General features: G+C 36.5%; 1 protein-coding gene across 3 annotated transcripts in view; it reads left to right on the forward strand.

The window, feature by feature from the left end:
- Positions 1–17,173, forward strand: part of Neurl4 (neuralized E3 ubiquitin protein ligase 4) — a 646,806-nt gene that overhangs the window by 287,866 nt on the left and 341,767 nt on the right. For all 3 annotated transcript variants that reach the window (XM_090397278.1, XM_090397280.1, XM_090397281.1), the window contains one exon: positions 7,262–7,340. In XM_090397278.1, the coding sequence (XP_090253404.1) occupies positions 7,262–7,340 (79 nt within the window). The remainder of the gene's footprint in view (positions 1–7,261; positions 7,341–17,173) is intronic.

A 17,173-nucleotide genomic window follows, 5' to 3' on the forward strand; every position in this document is an offset into this window, starting at 1 on the left:
ATATCAAGCAATACACAGTCTCTGTTTGAGTTGTAAATCAGCAGTTACAATTGAAGGAGGTACAGAAAAATGGTTTGATGTTGAGTCAGCCGTGTGCAACAAGCGTATACTTGTTATTCACTGTTAATCGTCATCTATAGATATAAAGTGATATTAAAACTTGATATGAAGATTGGAGATGTTGGTCTCTGCTCTTTACTTTATGCAGATGATGTTATTATTATTATTATTATTGTTAAGGGCAACTCCAAGGAGTCGACAGACTCATCGAGGGAGGCCCTAACATCATGTCAAGAACAACTATTCGATATTGACACAGTATCTATCATACATTGCCTTGAACTCATTCATGGTCGTAGCACCCACAACAGACTCTGGAAGCTTATTCCACTCATTCACCACTCTCCAAGTAAAAAACCTAGCTCTAACTCCCTTGTCAACCACGCTCTTGCCCAGCTTCCATGCATGGCCCCCCTAGTCCTCCCACCACCAGTCATATTTTCAAAAATATCTTCTGGATCAATCTTATAGAAACCCTTCGGTAATTTGAATGTCTCAATCATATCACCCCTCCTTCGCCTATCGTCCAATCTCTGCAACCCACAAATCTTCAACCTATTCTCATAAGGTTCATTCCACAGACCTTCTATCATCTTGGTCACTCGTCTCTGGATCCTCTCCACTTCCTCCCCATCACGAAGAAACCCTGGTGCCCATAACTGGGCACAGTAATCCAGATGGGGTCTTATCAAGGCTCGATACAGAGGAACAACAACTTGTTTGTCTCTGCATGTTAAAGTATTTTTCAGAAGCCAAGTGATCTGATGAACTGATTTAGTCACTTTTGCAATGTGCCCCCTAAACTTCAATTCCCTATCCACCAACACTCCCAAATCACTGGCCTCATCAATCTCCTGGAGTACGGTTCCACCAATGCGATATACTGCTGCTATTCTTTTCACCCCAAAGTGCATAACCTTACACTTTGTCACATTAAATTGACATCCATTTTTCCTAGTCCAGTCCTCCAAACTATCCAAATCATTCTGTAAAATTTTGACATCCTGTGCACTCACAATTGCTCTACCCAACTTTGCATCATCAGCAAACAAGTGAACACTTCCTCTCAAATCCTTTCCTATATCATTGATGAACAAATTGAAAAGCAGTGGTCCAAGAACAGAGTCCTGCGGCACACCACTAGTCAAAAGCCGTCTTTTAGACTCTACTCCTGCATAAACCACTCTCTGGTATCTCTCCTTCAACCACCCTCCTATCCATCTTACCAACCCTATATCTATCCGCATCTGCTCCAGTTTACTGATTAGGGTTCCATGTGGTATCCTGTCAAAGGCCTTGGCAAGGTCCAGTAGTATCACTGTAAACCCATTACCCCTATCTAGTTCAGCCGTCACTGTGTTATAAAACATGAGCAAGTTACAGAGGCATGATCTACCCTTCACAAAACCATGTTGTCCCCCATACAATATCCCATTTTCATCTATCCAATCCTGTATTCTTTTCTTGACTAATTTCTCTAAGACCTTGACAATGATTCCTGATATGCTAATCGGTCGGTAATTTACAACAGCAATCTTGGAACCACCTTTATGCAGTGGAACTATTTTCCCCTCTTTCCACCCCTTCGGGACTAACCCAGACCCGAGACTCAAATTAAACAAAATGGTCAAGGGTACTGACAATTCTTTAGCTGCTTCTCGTACGATACGAGCTGGTATACCATCCAATCCCATGGATGTATTGACATTGAGGTTATGCAATAGACTACTCACCTCCACTTCATTCACAATTCCTGTATAATCTACTGGTTTATTCTTTTCTGCAATGTCACTACCTGGATGATATATACTTGCAAAGTGCTCACTCAGTAACTCAACTATATCAACTGATTCAGTTATCTCCCTACCATCGGCATTCTTTAAAATCATTCTGCCATGTACATTTTTCCTTTTACTTGCTATATATCTAAAAAACTGTTTAGGATTCTCTTTAGCCTGCATGGCCAATGTTCTTTCATAATCCTTTTTTGCTTTTCTTACTACACTCGTGACCCTTCTGGCCTGCGCTTTATACTGTTCATGTGCCTGCTGGTCACCTTTCTCCTTAAATTCCCTCCATAGTTGTTTCTTTTTTTGCAGCTCAAGCTTAATGGTGTTATTCATCCATTTAACCCCTACTTGATTTATTATTCGGACTCTAGGTATACAGTCAGCCATTGCTTCATGCAAACACTTCTTAACTGCCTCCCATGCACTATCAACTTCTAGTCCTTGCAGTTGTACATGCCATGGCACTGAACCAATCAAACTCCTAAGCTTGTCATACTTTCCAGCCCGATAATTCCACATGTACCCTGTCTTAATTGAAAATTCCACACCTTTAGCCACCTATCAAGTCAAGGCCCTATGATCACTCTTACCAATTGGTGGCAATGTGGTCATATTTGTTACAGCCAAATCCTCAGATGTAATTACTAGGTCAAGCACTCTCTGACCCCTAGTGTTTTCTATTACATGCATTATATTCCTAAATTAATCCAGAACAAGGTCTGTATGATTCCCTGACCAAAATGAATAATTTCTGTAATAAATTTGGCATGGAAATCAGCATTTTAAAAGACAAACACAATGAAAATAGGCAGAAACATCGACTGCAAACTGAATGGTGAACCAATAGAACAAGTAAAATATTTCGGCTATTTAGGCACAAATTTTAGTGAAGATAGCAAATAAAATTTGAAAATAAACAGCAGAATTAGCAAAGCTGATCTGGTAGGAAGTTAACTGAATACATTTATATTGAATAAGAGAGAGATTAGTCAAAACACTAGCTGTATACAAGACAGTGTTCAAACAAATTTTAAGTTATGGATCTGAGAACATGGATCAAAATAAAACTCTTGATTAAAGACTGCAGATATGATAGTCCTGAGAAAGATTAGAGGAGTAAACAGATGTCATCAATGGCAGTATCATATTAATAATGAGGCTATTAGGAAGGAACTTGATATTGTTAACATTCAGGAATGTGTTAGCAGAGGTAATCTCAGGTGGCATGGCCACTTAAATAGAATGAGAGAGGAAAGATTAGCAAAACAAGTGTTCTTCGCTAACATAGCAGAAAAGAGATCCAGAGGAACACCAAGATGTAGGTGGATGATACAGTAAAGAAAGTGCCTTAGAAGACAGAAATATGAGGGTGGTCTGAAAAGTTTTTGACCTCGACCATAGATAGCAACACTATCAGAACAATTTTTTTTTTCTAAGTTAGTACATCTGCCATAAGCATCCATGTGAAATTGCAAGTCATTCTATCAAGTAGATTGTTTTATACAGCTGTCTGAAGCAAAAGTGTTGTCTGTATCCCTTGAAATAGATAAAATTGAGTATCGTCTGGATATAAAATTCTTTGTAAAAGAAGGTTTAATGCCAAAAGAAATTCATTCAAAGTTCATAAAAGTTTATAGGCACTCTTCTCCTTCATTTTCGACAATTAAGAAATTAGCTGCCAAGTTTAAACGTGGCCGCACCAGCCTTGAAGATGATCCACATGAAGGACATCCAAAGTGTAACAACTCCAGAAATCATCGATCAAGCACGATGTGGTATTGGATGACCAGTGAGTCAAAGTGTGTGAAATTGCTGAGACTATAGGCATTTCAAAAGAACATGTAGGATATATTTTGCATGAGGAATTACAATTGAGAAAGTTTTGCACAAGATGGGTGCTGCGCTTGCTCACAGCAGATCAAAAATGCACTGCATGAAATTTTCTGAACAGTGCTTGGAGTAACAAGAATAAAACTGATTTTGTGCATCAATTTATTACTATGGATGAGAACTTGGATTCACCATTACACACCAGAATCCAAACAGCAGTCAAAACAGTGGACAGAAGCTGGTTGTTCAGCGCCAAAGAAGACAAAGTCAGTTCCATCAGCAGGAAGGGTCATGGCATCGGTGTTTTAGGATGCTAAAGGCATTTTGTTTATTAATTATCTTGAAAAGGGTAAAACAATAATTGAGGAATATTATTCCGATCTTTTAACCAAACTAGATGAAAAAATTCATGAGAAAAGACCCGGTTTGCAGAAGAAAAAAATCATTTTTCATTAGGACAATGCACCTGCACACAAAGGTGTTTTGGCAATGGTTAAATTAAGGGATCTGCACTATGAATTGTTGGAACATCCATCCTATTCTCCAGATTTGGCTCTCTCTGACTTCTATCTCTACCCAAAACTAAAACTCTTCCTCACTTGTCAGTGTTTTTCTTCTAATCAAGATGTGATTGCAGCTGTAGAGGGGTATTTTGTAGATCTTACTGAGAACCACTACAGGGACGAGATAATGGTGCTGGAGCATTGCTGGAATAAATGTATTAGTCTTACGGGAGATTATGTTGAAAAATAAAAATAATTTTGAAATTATAAATTCGTTTTTTTCATTGTTAGGCCGAGAACTTTTCAGACCACTCTCATATAAGACATGATAATATTGGAATGTTGACAGATAACAGGCTAATTTGGAGGCAAATTGTTGATAGGAAGTTAGTAATGATGTAAGTTTTCACGTAGTACTGTCATAATATCCTGTACACTCCCTCGGGGTATGTCAGGAATTTGATGATGACAAAAGCTGCTTTGTCATCATCAAATTCTGCTTAAATATCACAGAGCTGCTGTTGCACTAAATAACATTTGTTATGAGATGGTCACACACCTGTTACTATCAGCCATGGATCAACTGCTGCCGCACTTTATCACTAGAATTTTTTGTGAGAATGGGTTTCCAGATACTTAGCGAAATGCTATTATTATTGGCTTTCCTAAGCCAGGAAAGGATAAAAAAATTCCAATGGTTAACTCTCATCTTTTATGGTTTTTGGAGAGAGAGAACATGTTTTCAAGAACACAATCTGACTTCCATAATATATCATTCTACAAGAGATCATCTAGTCTTGAAGTATCCATTAGAATTGACTTCCTAACACGTGAGCACTTAGTATCAGTCTTCTTTAATATGGAAAAGCATATGAAACTGCTTGAAATTTGAAATATTTTCACTATTCCAAATCCTACACAACTTTGGTCTCAGATGGAACCTGATTTTTGTTCTTTTTATAAAGAACTTTTTATCCAACCAAAATTTCCAAGTCTGAGTGTTAACTACACTCTCCCAACTGCATGCACAAAAGGAAGGAATCCTACAAGGTTCAGTTCTAAGTGTCACATTTTTTGCAATCAAGGTCAACTCAATAACTGAACAACTTTTAATAAGTAATGCTCTCTTTGTGGATGACTTTACCATTTTTTGCCATTCGTGTAACACGAGGGTCATAGAAAGACAGCTGCAGCAAGCCGTTAAGCAACTTTCATAATGGGTGCTTGCAAATGGGCTCAGATTTTCCCAGCAAAAGACAGTTTGTTTGCAATTTTGCTTTGGATGTGGTCTTCACTCCAAACCAGAACTCAGACTAGGACAAATCTTAATCCCAATTGTACCAGAAGCCAAGTTCTTATGGTTTATATTTGACAAAAAAAACTTCGTTTTTTTTTCCCTTTACATATGACAGTTGTGAGATAAGCTGCAAAGTTATGAACATCCTTTGCACCCTATTTTTCACTTCTTGGTGTGCAGACAGATATTCTTTGCTCCATCTGTATCATGCACTGATAAAATCAGAACTTCATTATGGGTTTCCCAAGTTTATGCTTCTGCCAGAGAGAGAGAGAAATTGGTGATGACTGGACCTTATCTACCATCAAGCAATAAGAATCACAGCTAGAGTGTTTCGAACCTGACTGATCCCTCGTCTGTATGTTGAAGCAAACAAATCACCCTTGTTGCTTTAATGTCACCAGCTGTCTCTGCTATGTGCTTCTAAAATTAAATCCCTGCCAGACCATTCCATATGGCCAATTATATTTTGTCTACAGTGGCAGAATCTGTACAGCACTCATCAGACTGCCATTACAGCCCTCTGGTTTGTGAACAAAAGCACTCTTAGATGCTCTGAATATTAGAGTAAACAACATTGCATAGATACGATCAAATATACTATCACCATGTCATTCACATATATATATATATATATATATATATACTACCATGCAGCATTTCCTCCACTGACTGTTCAAATTCGGAAGCCCAGTGGGATCTTCTGCTGTATTTCCAGACAGCATGATATCTGCTACAATTCTACTAGAATGTAACAGAATGTAAATTTCTGCAGAGCTGTATGTCTGTGTAGGGGGGGGGGTCTGTTTTGAGACCATTATTGTTTAACTTATATGTCAGTGATACTGGGAGAAGATATATCTGTAAAGGAGACATACAAGAGATCTGGAGGTAGTGGTGGACACAAGCTAGAAGGTTAGGAGGTCACCCTGTTAAAATTCCTTAACATGTGGAAGCAAAGAGGTTATGGTTTCCTTATAGTAGACCTTATAGAATGAGAATATCTTAGGGAAGGTTCACAAAAGATTTACCAAGGTATTGTCCAGTCTCTCTGGAATGTGGAATATGAAGACAGACTAATGGAGTGCAGTCATATCCCACATTCCTTGTTAACAGGAGGAGGAGTGGGGATATGATTGAGACGTAAGTTAGTGAGGGGGTTATTACCTGATTAATGTGGAGGAAGTTTTTCGTACAGTAGAGGGAGACAGTGACAGAATAAGAGACCATCACAGGAATTTTTATAAGGAGGTTGTCAGCAAGGAGGGGTGAAGAGAATATTCTTTGCATGGACAGTAGTTGGTGAGTGGAATGCAATCCTTTGTGAGTGCACAGTTCGGATCTTTTTTGTATGAGTATGTGGATTTTCTGCAATGATTCTTTTGCCTCCAGGATGGCTTGATGTTAATAATAATATGTAATGTCAATTAATTGCCTTGCTAGACTGATTCTGTTAATTTTTATAAACATAAGTTGTAATTTTAGTAATATAATTATTTGTATTATACAGATGTAATTTATTGTTAAAGAAGAAATTAGTAGCAAATAATTGCCTTGGCAGAATGGTTCTGCTAAATTTATAAAACAGTTGCCTTTTTTTCCAGAATTGCTTCATAAATATAGGTTTATTTCAGCAGCTTCTATTCATTGTTTGCATTAACATTGACTCATAATTACATAAAAAAGGATTTATGAGAAGGGTGGATGTGTTACTTTTTTTTACCTTTTATTTATTTATTTTAATATTTTTATATAATAATTCAGCTGTTTTGATGTTTTAGGTATAACAGCAATACCTCCAGATGAGCTTAATTTTCCTGGAACAATGACAGATATTGATCATGATACCTGGATATTGAGGTTAGCTTATATAGTCAAGCAAGTTACGAGTGTGGTCTGAAAAGTTCTCGGCCTCGACCATAGATGATAACACTATCGGCACGATTTTTTTTTTTTTCTTAGTTGGTATATTTGTCATAGGCTACCATGTGAAATTGCAAGTCATTGTATCAAGTAGTTAGTTTTATACAGCTGTCTGAAGCAAAAGTGTTGTCTGTATCCCTTGAAATGGATAAAATTGAGTACATGCGGTTATAAAATTCTTTGTAAAAAAAAGGGTTAACGGCAAAAGAAATTCATTCGAAGTTCATAAAAGTTTATGGGCACTCTTCTCCTTTGTTTTCGACAATTAAGAAATGGGCTGCCGAGTTTAAATGTAGCGGTACCATCCTTGAAGATGATCCACATGAAGGATGTTCAAAAAGTGTAACCACACCAGAAATCATTGATCAAGCGCACAATATGGTATTGGATGACTGACAAGTGAAAGTGCATGAAATTGCTGAGACTATAGGCATTTCAAAAGAACGTGTAGGATATATTTTGCATGAAGTGCAAATGGGTGCCATGCTTGCTCACAGCAGATCAAAAAAGCAGTTGCATAAAAATCTCTGAACAGTGCTTGGAGCATTTTAACAAGAATAAAACTGATTTTGTGCATCGATTTATTACTATGGATTAGACTTGGATTCACCATTACAAATCAGAATCCAAACAGCAGTCAAAACAGTGGACAGAAGCCGGTTGTTCAGCGCCAAAAAAAGACAGTGCCAGTTCCACAACAGGAAAGGTCATGACATCGGTGTTTTGGGATGCTAAAGACATTTTGTTTATTAATTATCTTGAAAAGGGTAAAACAATAACTGAAGAATATTATTCTGATATTTTAACCAGACTAAATGAAACAATTCATGAGAAAAGACATGGTTTGCAGAAGAAAAAAATCATCTTTCATCAGGACAATGCACCTGCCCTCAAAGGTGTTTTGGCAATGGGAAAATCAAGGGATCTGCACTATGAATTGTTGGAACATCCACCCTATTCCCCAAATTTGGTTCTCTCTCTGACTTCTGTCTCTTCCCAAAACTACAACTCTTACTCGCTGGTCTGCGTTTTTCTTCGAATCAAGAGGTGATTGCAGCCGTAGACCTGTATATTTAGCAGATCTTACTGAGAACCACTACAGGGATGGGATAATGGCACTGGAGTATAAGGGAGATTATGTTGAAAAATAAAAATATAAATTCGTTTTTTCATTGTTAGGCCGAGAACTTTTCAGACCACCCTCATATATACAATGTGTTATCAAAAGATATGTAACACTCCCCCCCCCCCTCAGATTTGTGTTTTTTTAATAAACCCAAGTGTAAATTTAAAAAAAAGGGAGGGTTAATATAAGTTAAAAAAATACTTTTATTCACAGAATTTTTGTTCAACATGCCTCTAGTATGAGTTGAAAGATGTAACAGTATTACAAACTTCATAACAAAAGGATTAAAAATGCAGATATAAATTAATGAGTAGTGGCAGAACAACAGTAGCAAGATTCATTAGAGGTATACTGAAAAAAAAAAAAACACCAAAGAGCAGTGTTAGGTAATGATGCATTCTGCAACAATGATAAACATAATCCATTGGACCTTTTCAAATGATGTCGTAATGCTTCACAAGTTTCTTATATTATCTAGAAGTAAAGAACTTGCTCTTCTGTAGGACTTCAGTGTTTTCTCTGCATTCAGTGTGTGTGTGTGTGTGTGTGTGTGTGTGTGTGTGTGTGTGTGTGTGTGTGTGTGTGTGTGTGTGTGTGTGTGTGTGTTAAGTTGATAGCATAATATGCAAACTCAGATTGTTTTGGTTCTTGGTACATGATATATTTCTTATTATCCTCCTGATGAAGAGCTACTGATTCTCCAAAATGATCAAAATGTGATAAACCAAGGTAAAAGGAATCTGGTGAACATCCAGAAATGCCAGCAAAGGAAGCCTTGTAGAACCTAAAAGTGAAGAAAGCATTCTCAACAGGACAGAATGATTGTTTTCTCAGTTTCAAGTCAACTGAATCCACCTTCAGTTTTAAGTGCAAACTGTATTCTAGGGTGAATGGCATTAATATTGTTTACAAATTCTTGGAGTTTTCCTTTAAGGAACAAATCCATACTGATAAAATGTCATCTATAATCTGTACTACACCAAAGGCTTAGGATGGTTGCAGAGATGTTGCTCAAAACTTTTACAGATTATAGATTTCATTTTATGTATGGCTTTGTTCCTTAAAGGAAAAATCCAAGAATTTGTACACAATATTAATGCCATTCACCCTAGAATACAGTTTGCACTTGAAAGTGGATTTGGTTTTTCTTTAAGGAACAAAGCCATATTGATAAAATGTCATCTATAATAAACACCCAGGATATCTCAGCTTTTGAGAAACCAGTTAGTTCTGCTGTTTTTAAAATCATGCTCCAGCGAGACGGGCATCCACAATAAGCCCTTTATCAAACTCCGGAAAATCCTTTGTTTTTTCCATTCTGATTAATGCTACTGATGATTACTGACCAGCAGCATTCTTAAATAGTTGCTTAAATCGTGCTTAAAATTGAGTATCGTGCCGTTATAAAATTCTTTGTAAAAGAAGTGTTAACACCAAAAGAAATTCACTCGAAGTTCATAAAAGTTTATGGGCACTCTTCTTCTTCATTTTTGACAATTAAGAAATGGACTGCCGAGTTTAAACTTGGCCATACCAGCCTTGAAGATGATCCACGTGAAGGATGTCCAAAAAGTGTAACAACACCAGAAATCATCGATCAAGTGCACGATATGGCATTGGATGACTAGCGAGTGAAAGTACATGAAATTGCTGAGACTATAGGCATTTCAAAAGAATGTGTAGGAAATATTTTGCATGAAGAATTGCAAATGAAAAAGTTTTGGACAAGATGGTTGCTGCGCTTGCTCACAGCAGATCAAAAAATGCACTTGCATGAAAATATCTGAACAGTGCTTGGAGCATTTTAACAAGAATAAAACTGATTTTGTGCATCGATTTATAACTATGGATGAGACTTGGATTCACCATTACACACCAGAATCCAAACAGCAGTCAAAACAGTGGACAGAAGCTGGTTATTCAGCACCAAAGAAGTCAAAGTCAGTTCCATCAGCAGGAAAGGTCTTGGCATCAGTGTTTTGGGATGCTAAATGCATTTTGTTTATTAATTATCTTGAATAGGGTAAAACAATAACTGAAGAATATTCCGATATTTTAACCAGACTAGATGAAACAATTCTTGAGAAAAGACCCGGTTTGCAGAAGAAAAAAATCATCTTTCATCAGGACAATGCACCTGCCCACAAAGGTGTTTTGGCAGCAGGAAAATTAAGAGATCTGCACTATGAATTGCATCCACCCTATTCCCCAAATTTGGCTCTCTCTGACTTCTATCTCTTCCCAAAACTACAACTCTTACTTGCTGGTCAGCGTTTTTCTTCGAATCAAGAGATGATTGCAGCTGTAGACCTGTTTTTAGCAGATCTTACTGAGAACCTCTACAGGGATGGGATAATGGCACTGGAGCATCACTGGAATGAATTTATTAATCTTTAGGGAAATTATGTTAAAAAATATAAATAATTTTGAAATTATGAATATTTTAATTGTTAGGCCGAGATCGTTTCAGTCTATATATATATATTCTTTTGCATACAGACTCTTCAATCTCAGAGTGTAGCTCTGTTCATTGAGAACTCTAAGTTTTAGTACACACACACTGGAATATGTGACATTAGATGTTTTTGCAGCATCTTGTACTTTGTTCAGACTAGTTGGTCATTTGAAATATATAAAAAAGCACCATAGCAAATAAAATGAATGCCACAGTTTCTTAACTGCAGCATCTTAAGCAGCACATAATGAAGTGTTAGTTCTTTGGATGGAAAATATCACTATGGTAGCCTTTTTAAACAGAACTTCACACATTTCACTGCATAATGTTATATACTAAAACAAATAGTTATTGGTCTGCAATTCTGGCAGTAACTTATTTACTATGTTTCATGGAGGGAAGGGGTTGGTTATTACATTAAAATGAAGAGAACTACACACATATAAAAAAAAATACTAGGTTGATGTTATACAAACATGCAAGCAATACTAAAATTCTAAGATCCAACAAACTGGCTAAGCACAGCATGTTTTGCTAGCATTCCTATATTGTATTCTTCATTCCTCCTAAATCCAAGGTTGAGAACTGAATAGAACTTAAGATGCTGCAGTTAAGAAACTGTGGCATTCATTTTATTTGCTGTGGTGCTTTTTTATATATTTCAAATGACGAACTAGTCTGAACAAAGTACAAGATGCTGCAAAAACATCTAGTGTCATATATTCCAGTGTGTGTACTAAAACTTGGAGTTCTCAATGAACAGAGCTAAACTCATGACATTGAAGAGTCTGTATGCAAAAGAATTTAGATGATAGATGATTTACAACTTGTGTGAGACTACTTCTCTACTTACTGGAAATCTAAATGGTTTGAAAATGTTATGTTTCATCTCGCTCTCGCTCTCTCTGTATATATATATATATGTATATATATGTATATATATATATATATATATACATATTATAGAGACAAAATACTCTCTCTCTATATATATATATAGAGAGAGACAAATCATAACATTTTCAAACCATTTAGACTTCCAGTAAGTAGAGCAGTAGTCTTACACAAGTTGTAAATCATCTATCATCTAAATTCTTTTGCATACAGACTCTTCAGTCTCTTGAGTGTAGCTCTGTTCATTGAGAACTCTAAGTTTTAAAACACACCGGAATATGTGACATTAGATGTTTTTGCAGCATCTTACTTTGTTCAGACTAGTTGGTCATTTGAAATATATAAAAAACACCATAGCAAATAAAATGAATGCCACAGTTTCTTAACTGCAGCATCTTAAGTTTTAGTTTTATTCGGTTCTCAACCTTGGATTTAGGAGGAATGAAGAATACAATATATAGGAATGCTAGCAAAACATGCTGTGCTTAGCCAATTTGTTGAATCTTAGAATTTTAGTATTGCTTGCATATTTGTATAACATCAACCTAGTATTTTTTTTTATATGTGTGTAGTTCTTCATTTTAATGTAATAACCCACCCCTTCCCTCCATGAAACATAGTAAATAAGTTACTGCCAGAATTGCAGACCAATAACTATTTGTTTTAGTATATAACATTATGCAGTGAAATGTGCGAAGTTCTGTTTAAAAAGGCTACCATAGTGATATTTTCCATCCAAAGAAGTAACACTTCAATATGTGCTGCTGCTGCTGTGTAGCAACAACTAACCTTGCTAAAAATCTCAGAATGGCTTCATCTCCAGTTATAGTGGCTCTTTACTTGAAGACATTGTATATCTATCTGATCGACACAGAACAGTGTCTTTGACTTTAAATGAAATGCATCTTACTTCAAGAAAGCATTCTGTTTAGAGTCAAAGAATATAAACTCATCAAAGTCCATACAATCAAAGAATATAAACTCATCTGCACATATCACAAAGCATATAGCAGTGCATAAAGAAATATTGCATTTTAGAAATAGGCACCTTAAATTTGGCTTTAGCAGTAACAAAAAAAATCAGTGTAGGATGACTCTGATAGTATAGTCCATCTCTCAGGGATTTCTTCACTGTATAGCTTCTGTAAAACACAGGCTCAAGTTGTCAGTGTTTCACCCTTCTTCCACGTTCTTTATTTTCTTCTTCTTGCCGCATGTGTATAGACATCAATCTTTAAACATAGCAGACTACAAACTTGGTATGGATAGTTACACATTGACTGGGACTCATGTTTATCCTTAATGGAAGAAATAGATATCTAGGGATAATGACCAACTTTTTTTATTAAGTTAATATTAGCTAATTAAACCTTAGCTACCAAAGCATTTTTATAAGCATAAGATATGAGATATGCATCTGTTGGAAGATAAACACACCGAGTGCAAAATGGTGTAAACTCTATAATCCTAAATAATGCCCTCTAATAGGTATGGTGAGGGAATCTTGATCATTCTACTGTCTCCCACATTTTTAGTAGATCGAGATAGCTGTAGTTTTTCATTGTCATCCTTTACATCCTGGGCATCTCAGAAAGTATTTCATGTTTTCTCAAAAGATATAATATTCAAATAGCCTTATCAGTTATTAGCTATCCTTATCCATTCTCCAGAAGATCCTCTTCACCACTGCAATCTCTCTTTGCTCTTTAGATTGAAATATTTTAGTTTAACTAGAACTGCCTATATTCCACTAGATCCACTGTCTACACTACAGCCACTCTGGAGTTGCAGACCATACTATAATGACACAGCCCATCAGATCCAGCGGGAAAACTACTCTATTATAGAGATGTAAATATAAAAATAGGAGACTGTTATTAATATTTATGACTATTTTGCTTATTTTCTTAAGGAGTACCCCTTGTATAACATCATTGGCTTTTTTTACTCAATTTATTTAAGACATTAATGACATAGATAAACGAAAAATATGGAAGGATAATTTTTTACATACCTTTGTAGGATGCTCAAGGTTATCTTCTTTTGTAGCAGCATCAGGTGTATAACGATAAAAAATTTATATAACTGAACTGCAAAATATGACTGAAAGGAATGGGGGGTAGGGTGGAAAATGTAGAGATAGAAATATGTGGGAGCTAAAAATGAGGAAAAACATAGATATGTGAATTGAAAGCCAAATTTCCTAAGATGGACTGTAAAATTTTTTTGGGAAAAGGAGTAAGATATAATGAATGAAGGGGTGGGAGTTACAGGGTGTGAGCCATTTCAACTGAGTGTCATCTTCGGAGCTTGTGGGCAAAGTAAAGGCTGTGTCATGCTGGCTTAGCATTTTTTTGTCTTAAGTTGATCTGTGTTGCTTTCCATTGGTGGGAAAAAAAACACTAAACCGACATTCCATAAGTTTCTGGCCTAACTAACTTTTAGAGGTGATAGAAAGAAAACAATTGTATCACTTTTCAACATTATCTCCCTTTACTTCAACACACTTTTGACATATTTGAATTAACATTTCTATGCCCTTGGAAAAATAGGCTGTACTTTTGTAAATTTTTCTTCCTTGAAGACCTTTCTTCAGCTTTGAGAAGAGGTAATAGTCACTGGATGCTAGATCTGGGCTGTAGTGTGGGTGTTCAATCTCTTAGAAGTCACAGTCCATTGCAGTCTTCACAGCCGTATGGACTGGAGCATTGTCATGAAGCAGTCGAATGCCATGACTCAGCATTCCTCATCTTTTCTCTTTTATGGCACCATGCAGTTTGTGCAGGAGTGAAGCATAATATTCTGCACTCATGATGGTATTCCTTTCCTTGAAGTCAATCAAGTGAATTCCCCTACAATCCCAAAAGATTGTTGCTATGATCTTCTTGGTGGACTGAGTGACCTTGGCTTTTCTCAGCAGTGTTTCGTCTGGTTTGTGCCATGCCATGGATTCCCTTTTGAAAAGAGGATCATAATAAAGGACCATGGTTTCATCCATGGGGTGCTTAAGGGCCAGAGCTGTATAATTGAGAGGAGACCTCCACATAGCCTTTAAAGGAATGCGGAGAACCGACCAGGGTTTCTGACCTAATGTCCAATCCTCACCTTCTCGTGGTGCACCCTGTTAGGTATCTACCTGCATACTGAATGCATGAGGATGGTCTGGCAGCTGATCAAATTCTATCCTTATTGGTTAAACCAAAATATTAAATGATGGTACAACATGACAGAATTTCATGCCGGCTGGGGCATCACCCAGTTAAACAAGGTCCCCGTTGTTTTTGCCATGGAACCAGGGCAAACAGTGAAAAGTCAGCTACTGGAACAAACCCTAAAACACGCCCCAACTTAACATCACCAGAGTTCAAGATCGGTACTATCAACATAAGAAGCATGAATGGCAAAGAAATGGAGCTAGCTGAGGAATTGGATAAGTACGACATCGACATAATAGGGAGTGACTGAAACAAAAACGGCAAAAACTGATGAGATATTTCTGAGCAATAAATACAAAATGTTATATTCAGGCAATGACAAACATGGAAAAGAAGGAGTAGCGATAGTATTCAACACTAAATATGAGGCTAATCTTTTTGAATGGCAGGCAATTTCAAGTAGAGTGATGTGGGCAAATATCAGAATGGGGAACTGGACAATGAGACTTATTTGTGCCTATGGTCCCACAGAAGGTTCTGCTAAGGTAGAATTGGAGGAAATTTTTGATTCTTTAGAGAAAGCAACTGACACAATGAAAAGATGTTCCTTGTTGGGGATCTAAATAGCAGAGTAGGAATTGATTGTCAGACATACAAAAATATTTTGGGAAAATTTGAAGAAAAGAGCAAAGCTAATAATAATAGCAAATACTTGTTGGATTTCTGCTCAGAACATGGACTAGTTATTATACTAACACCATGTTCCAACAAAAATGTGCACAAATTCACATGGAGAGAAGATGCAAGGAATAAGAAAAGTCTCATTGACTATGTTATTGTTGATAGTGATGTTTTCTCTCTGGTGCAGGACACTAGCATGTACAGAGGATTTGAAATTGGAAGTGATCACCATTTAGTCTTGGGCAGGATAAAACTGAATTTCAGATTGAAAAGAAGAAAATGTAAGAAAGTTTTAAAGCAAATAAAAGTTGAGCAACTCTCAGATGTGAACTGTAGACTGAAATATACAAACATTATTGAAGAAAAAATGAAAGAGTTTGAGAACAAGAATCAAACCTTGGGTAGTCAGTGGCAAGCTCTGAAGGAAACATTGATTGATTCAGCTAGAGAGGCATGTGGTGAGGTTGTCTGCAAGGATAGAAAAATCAGAACTCCTTCTGATTTTTCTATCTTTTTCTATCTGAGCTTGTGCTCTTAAAGAATACAGAGACAAATGTAAGAAAGCTAAACACTGTGTAAAACAAAAGCCATGGAAAGACTTTGGCAAGAATATAGAAAATAAATATCAAGAAGGTGGCAAGATATTCTGGAGGTTGTTGAAGAAGCTCAGAAATGGAGGAAAGAGTGCTGTAAAATGAATTAGAGATGATAAAGGTAATATGAAAACTGGAGAAAAAGATATCCTTGATGTATGGAGTAATTACTTTGAAAATCTTTTAAATGAAACTAGCAGTAATGACCGCACTCTGATAAAAAAAACACTGACCTAGCATGCAATCAAGAATACATATCCATACTTGAAGTAGAAAAAGCCATCAAAAGTATGAAATGTGGAAAGGTAGCTGGAGTAGATGATATTCGACCAGAAATGCTCAAGTATGGGGATATAAAAGTCTTACAGTGGCTGACTGCACTTCATAGTTCAGAGGGACGAATTTCAGATGATTGGAGTAGAGCTCTCATAGTACCCATATATAAAAAGGGAAATAAAACTGAATGTGAGAATTACAGAGCTATTTTTCTCTACTGATTGTTCCTGGTAAGATTTATGCCAGTATACTTGAGAAATGGTTGAGAAGGATTGTGGAAGAGAAGCTTGGTGAAGAACAAGTTGGATTCAGGCCAAATAGAGGCTGTCAGGATCAGATTTTCACTTTATGACAAATAATTGAGAAATCATTGGAATATAATAAAGATATGTATTTAAGTTTTGTAGATCTGGTAAAAGCATATGACAAGGTGCCAAGAGAGAAGCTAGTCAAAATGCTGCAGTTGTATGGTGTCAGTGGGGCATTATATCAAGCAGTACTTGGTCTTTATTTAAGTTGTAAGTCAGCAGTTAGAATTGAAGGAAGTACAGGAAGATGGTTTAATGTTAAATCTGGTGACAGACAAGGAT

Source organism: Typopeltis vanoorti, chromosome 8 (assembly GCF_054136105.1).
Source record: "Typopeltis vanoorti isolate ZY-2024b chromosome 8, IOZ_Tvanoo_1.0, whole genome shotgun sequence".
In the NCBI taxonomy this organism is placed as follows: Eukaryota; Metazoa; Arthropoda; class Arachnida; order Uropygi; family Thelyphonidae; genus Typopeltis; species Typopeltis vanoorti.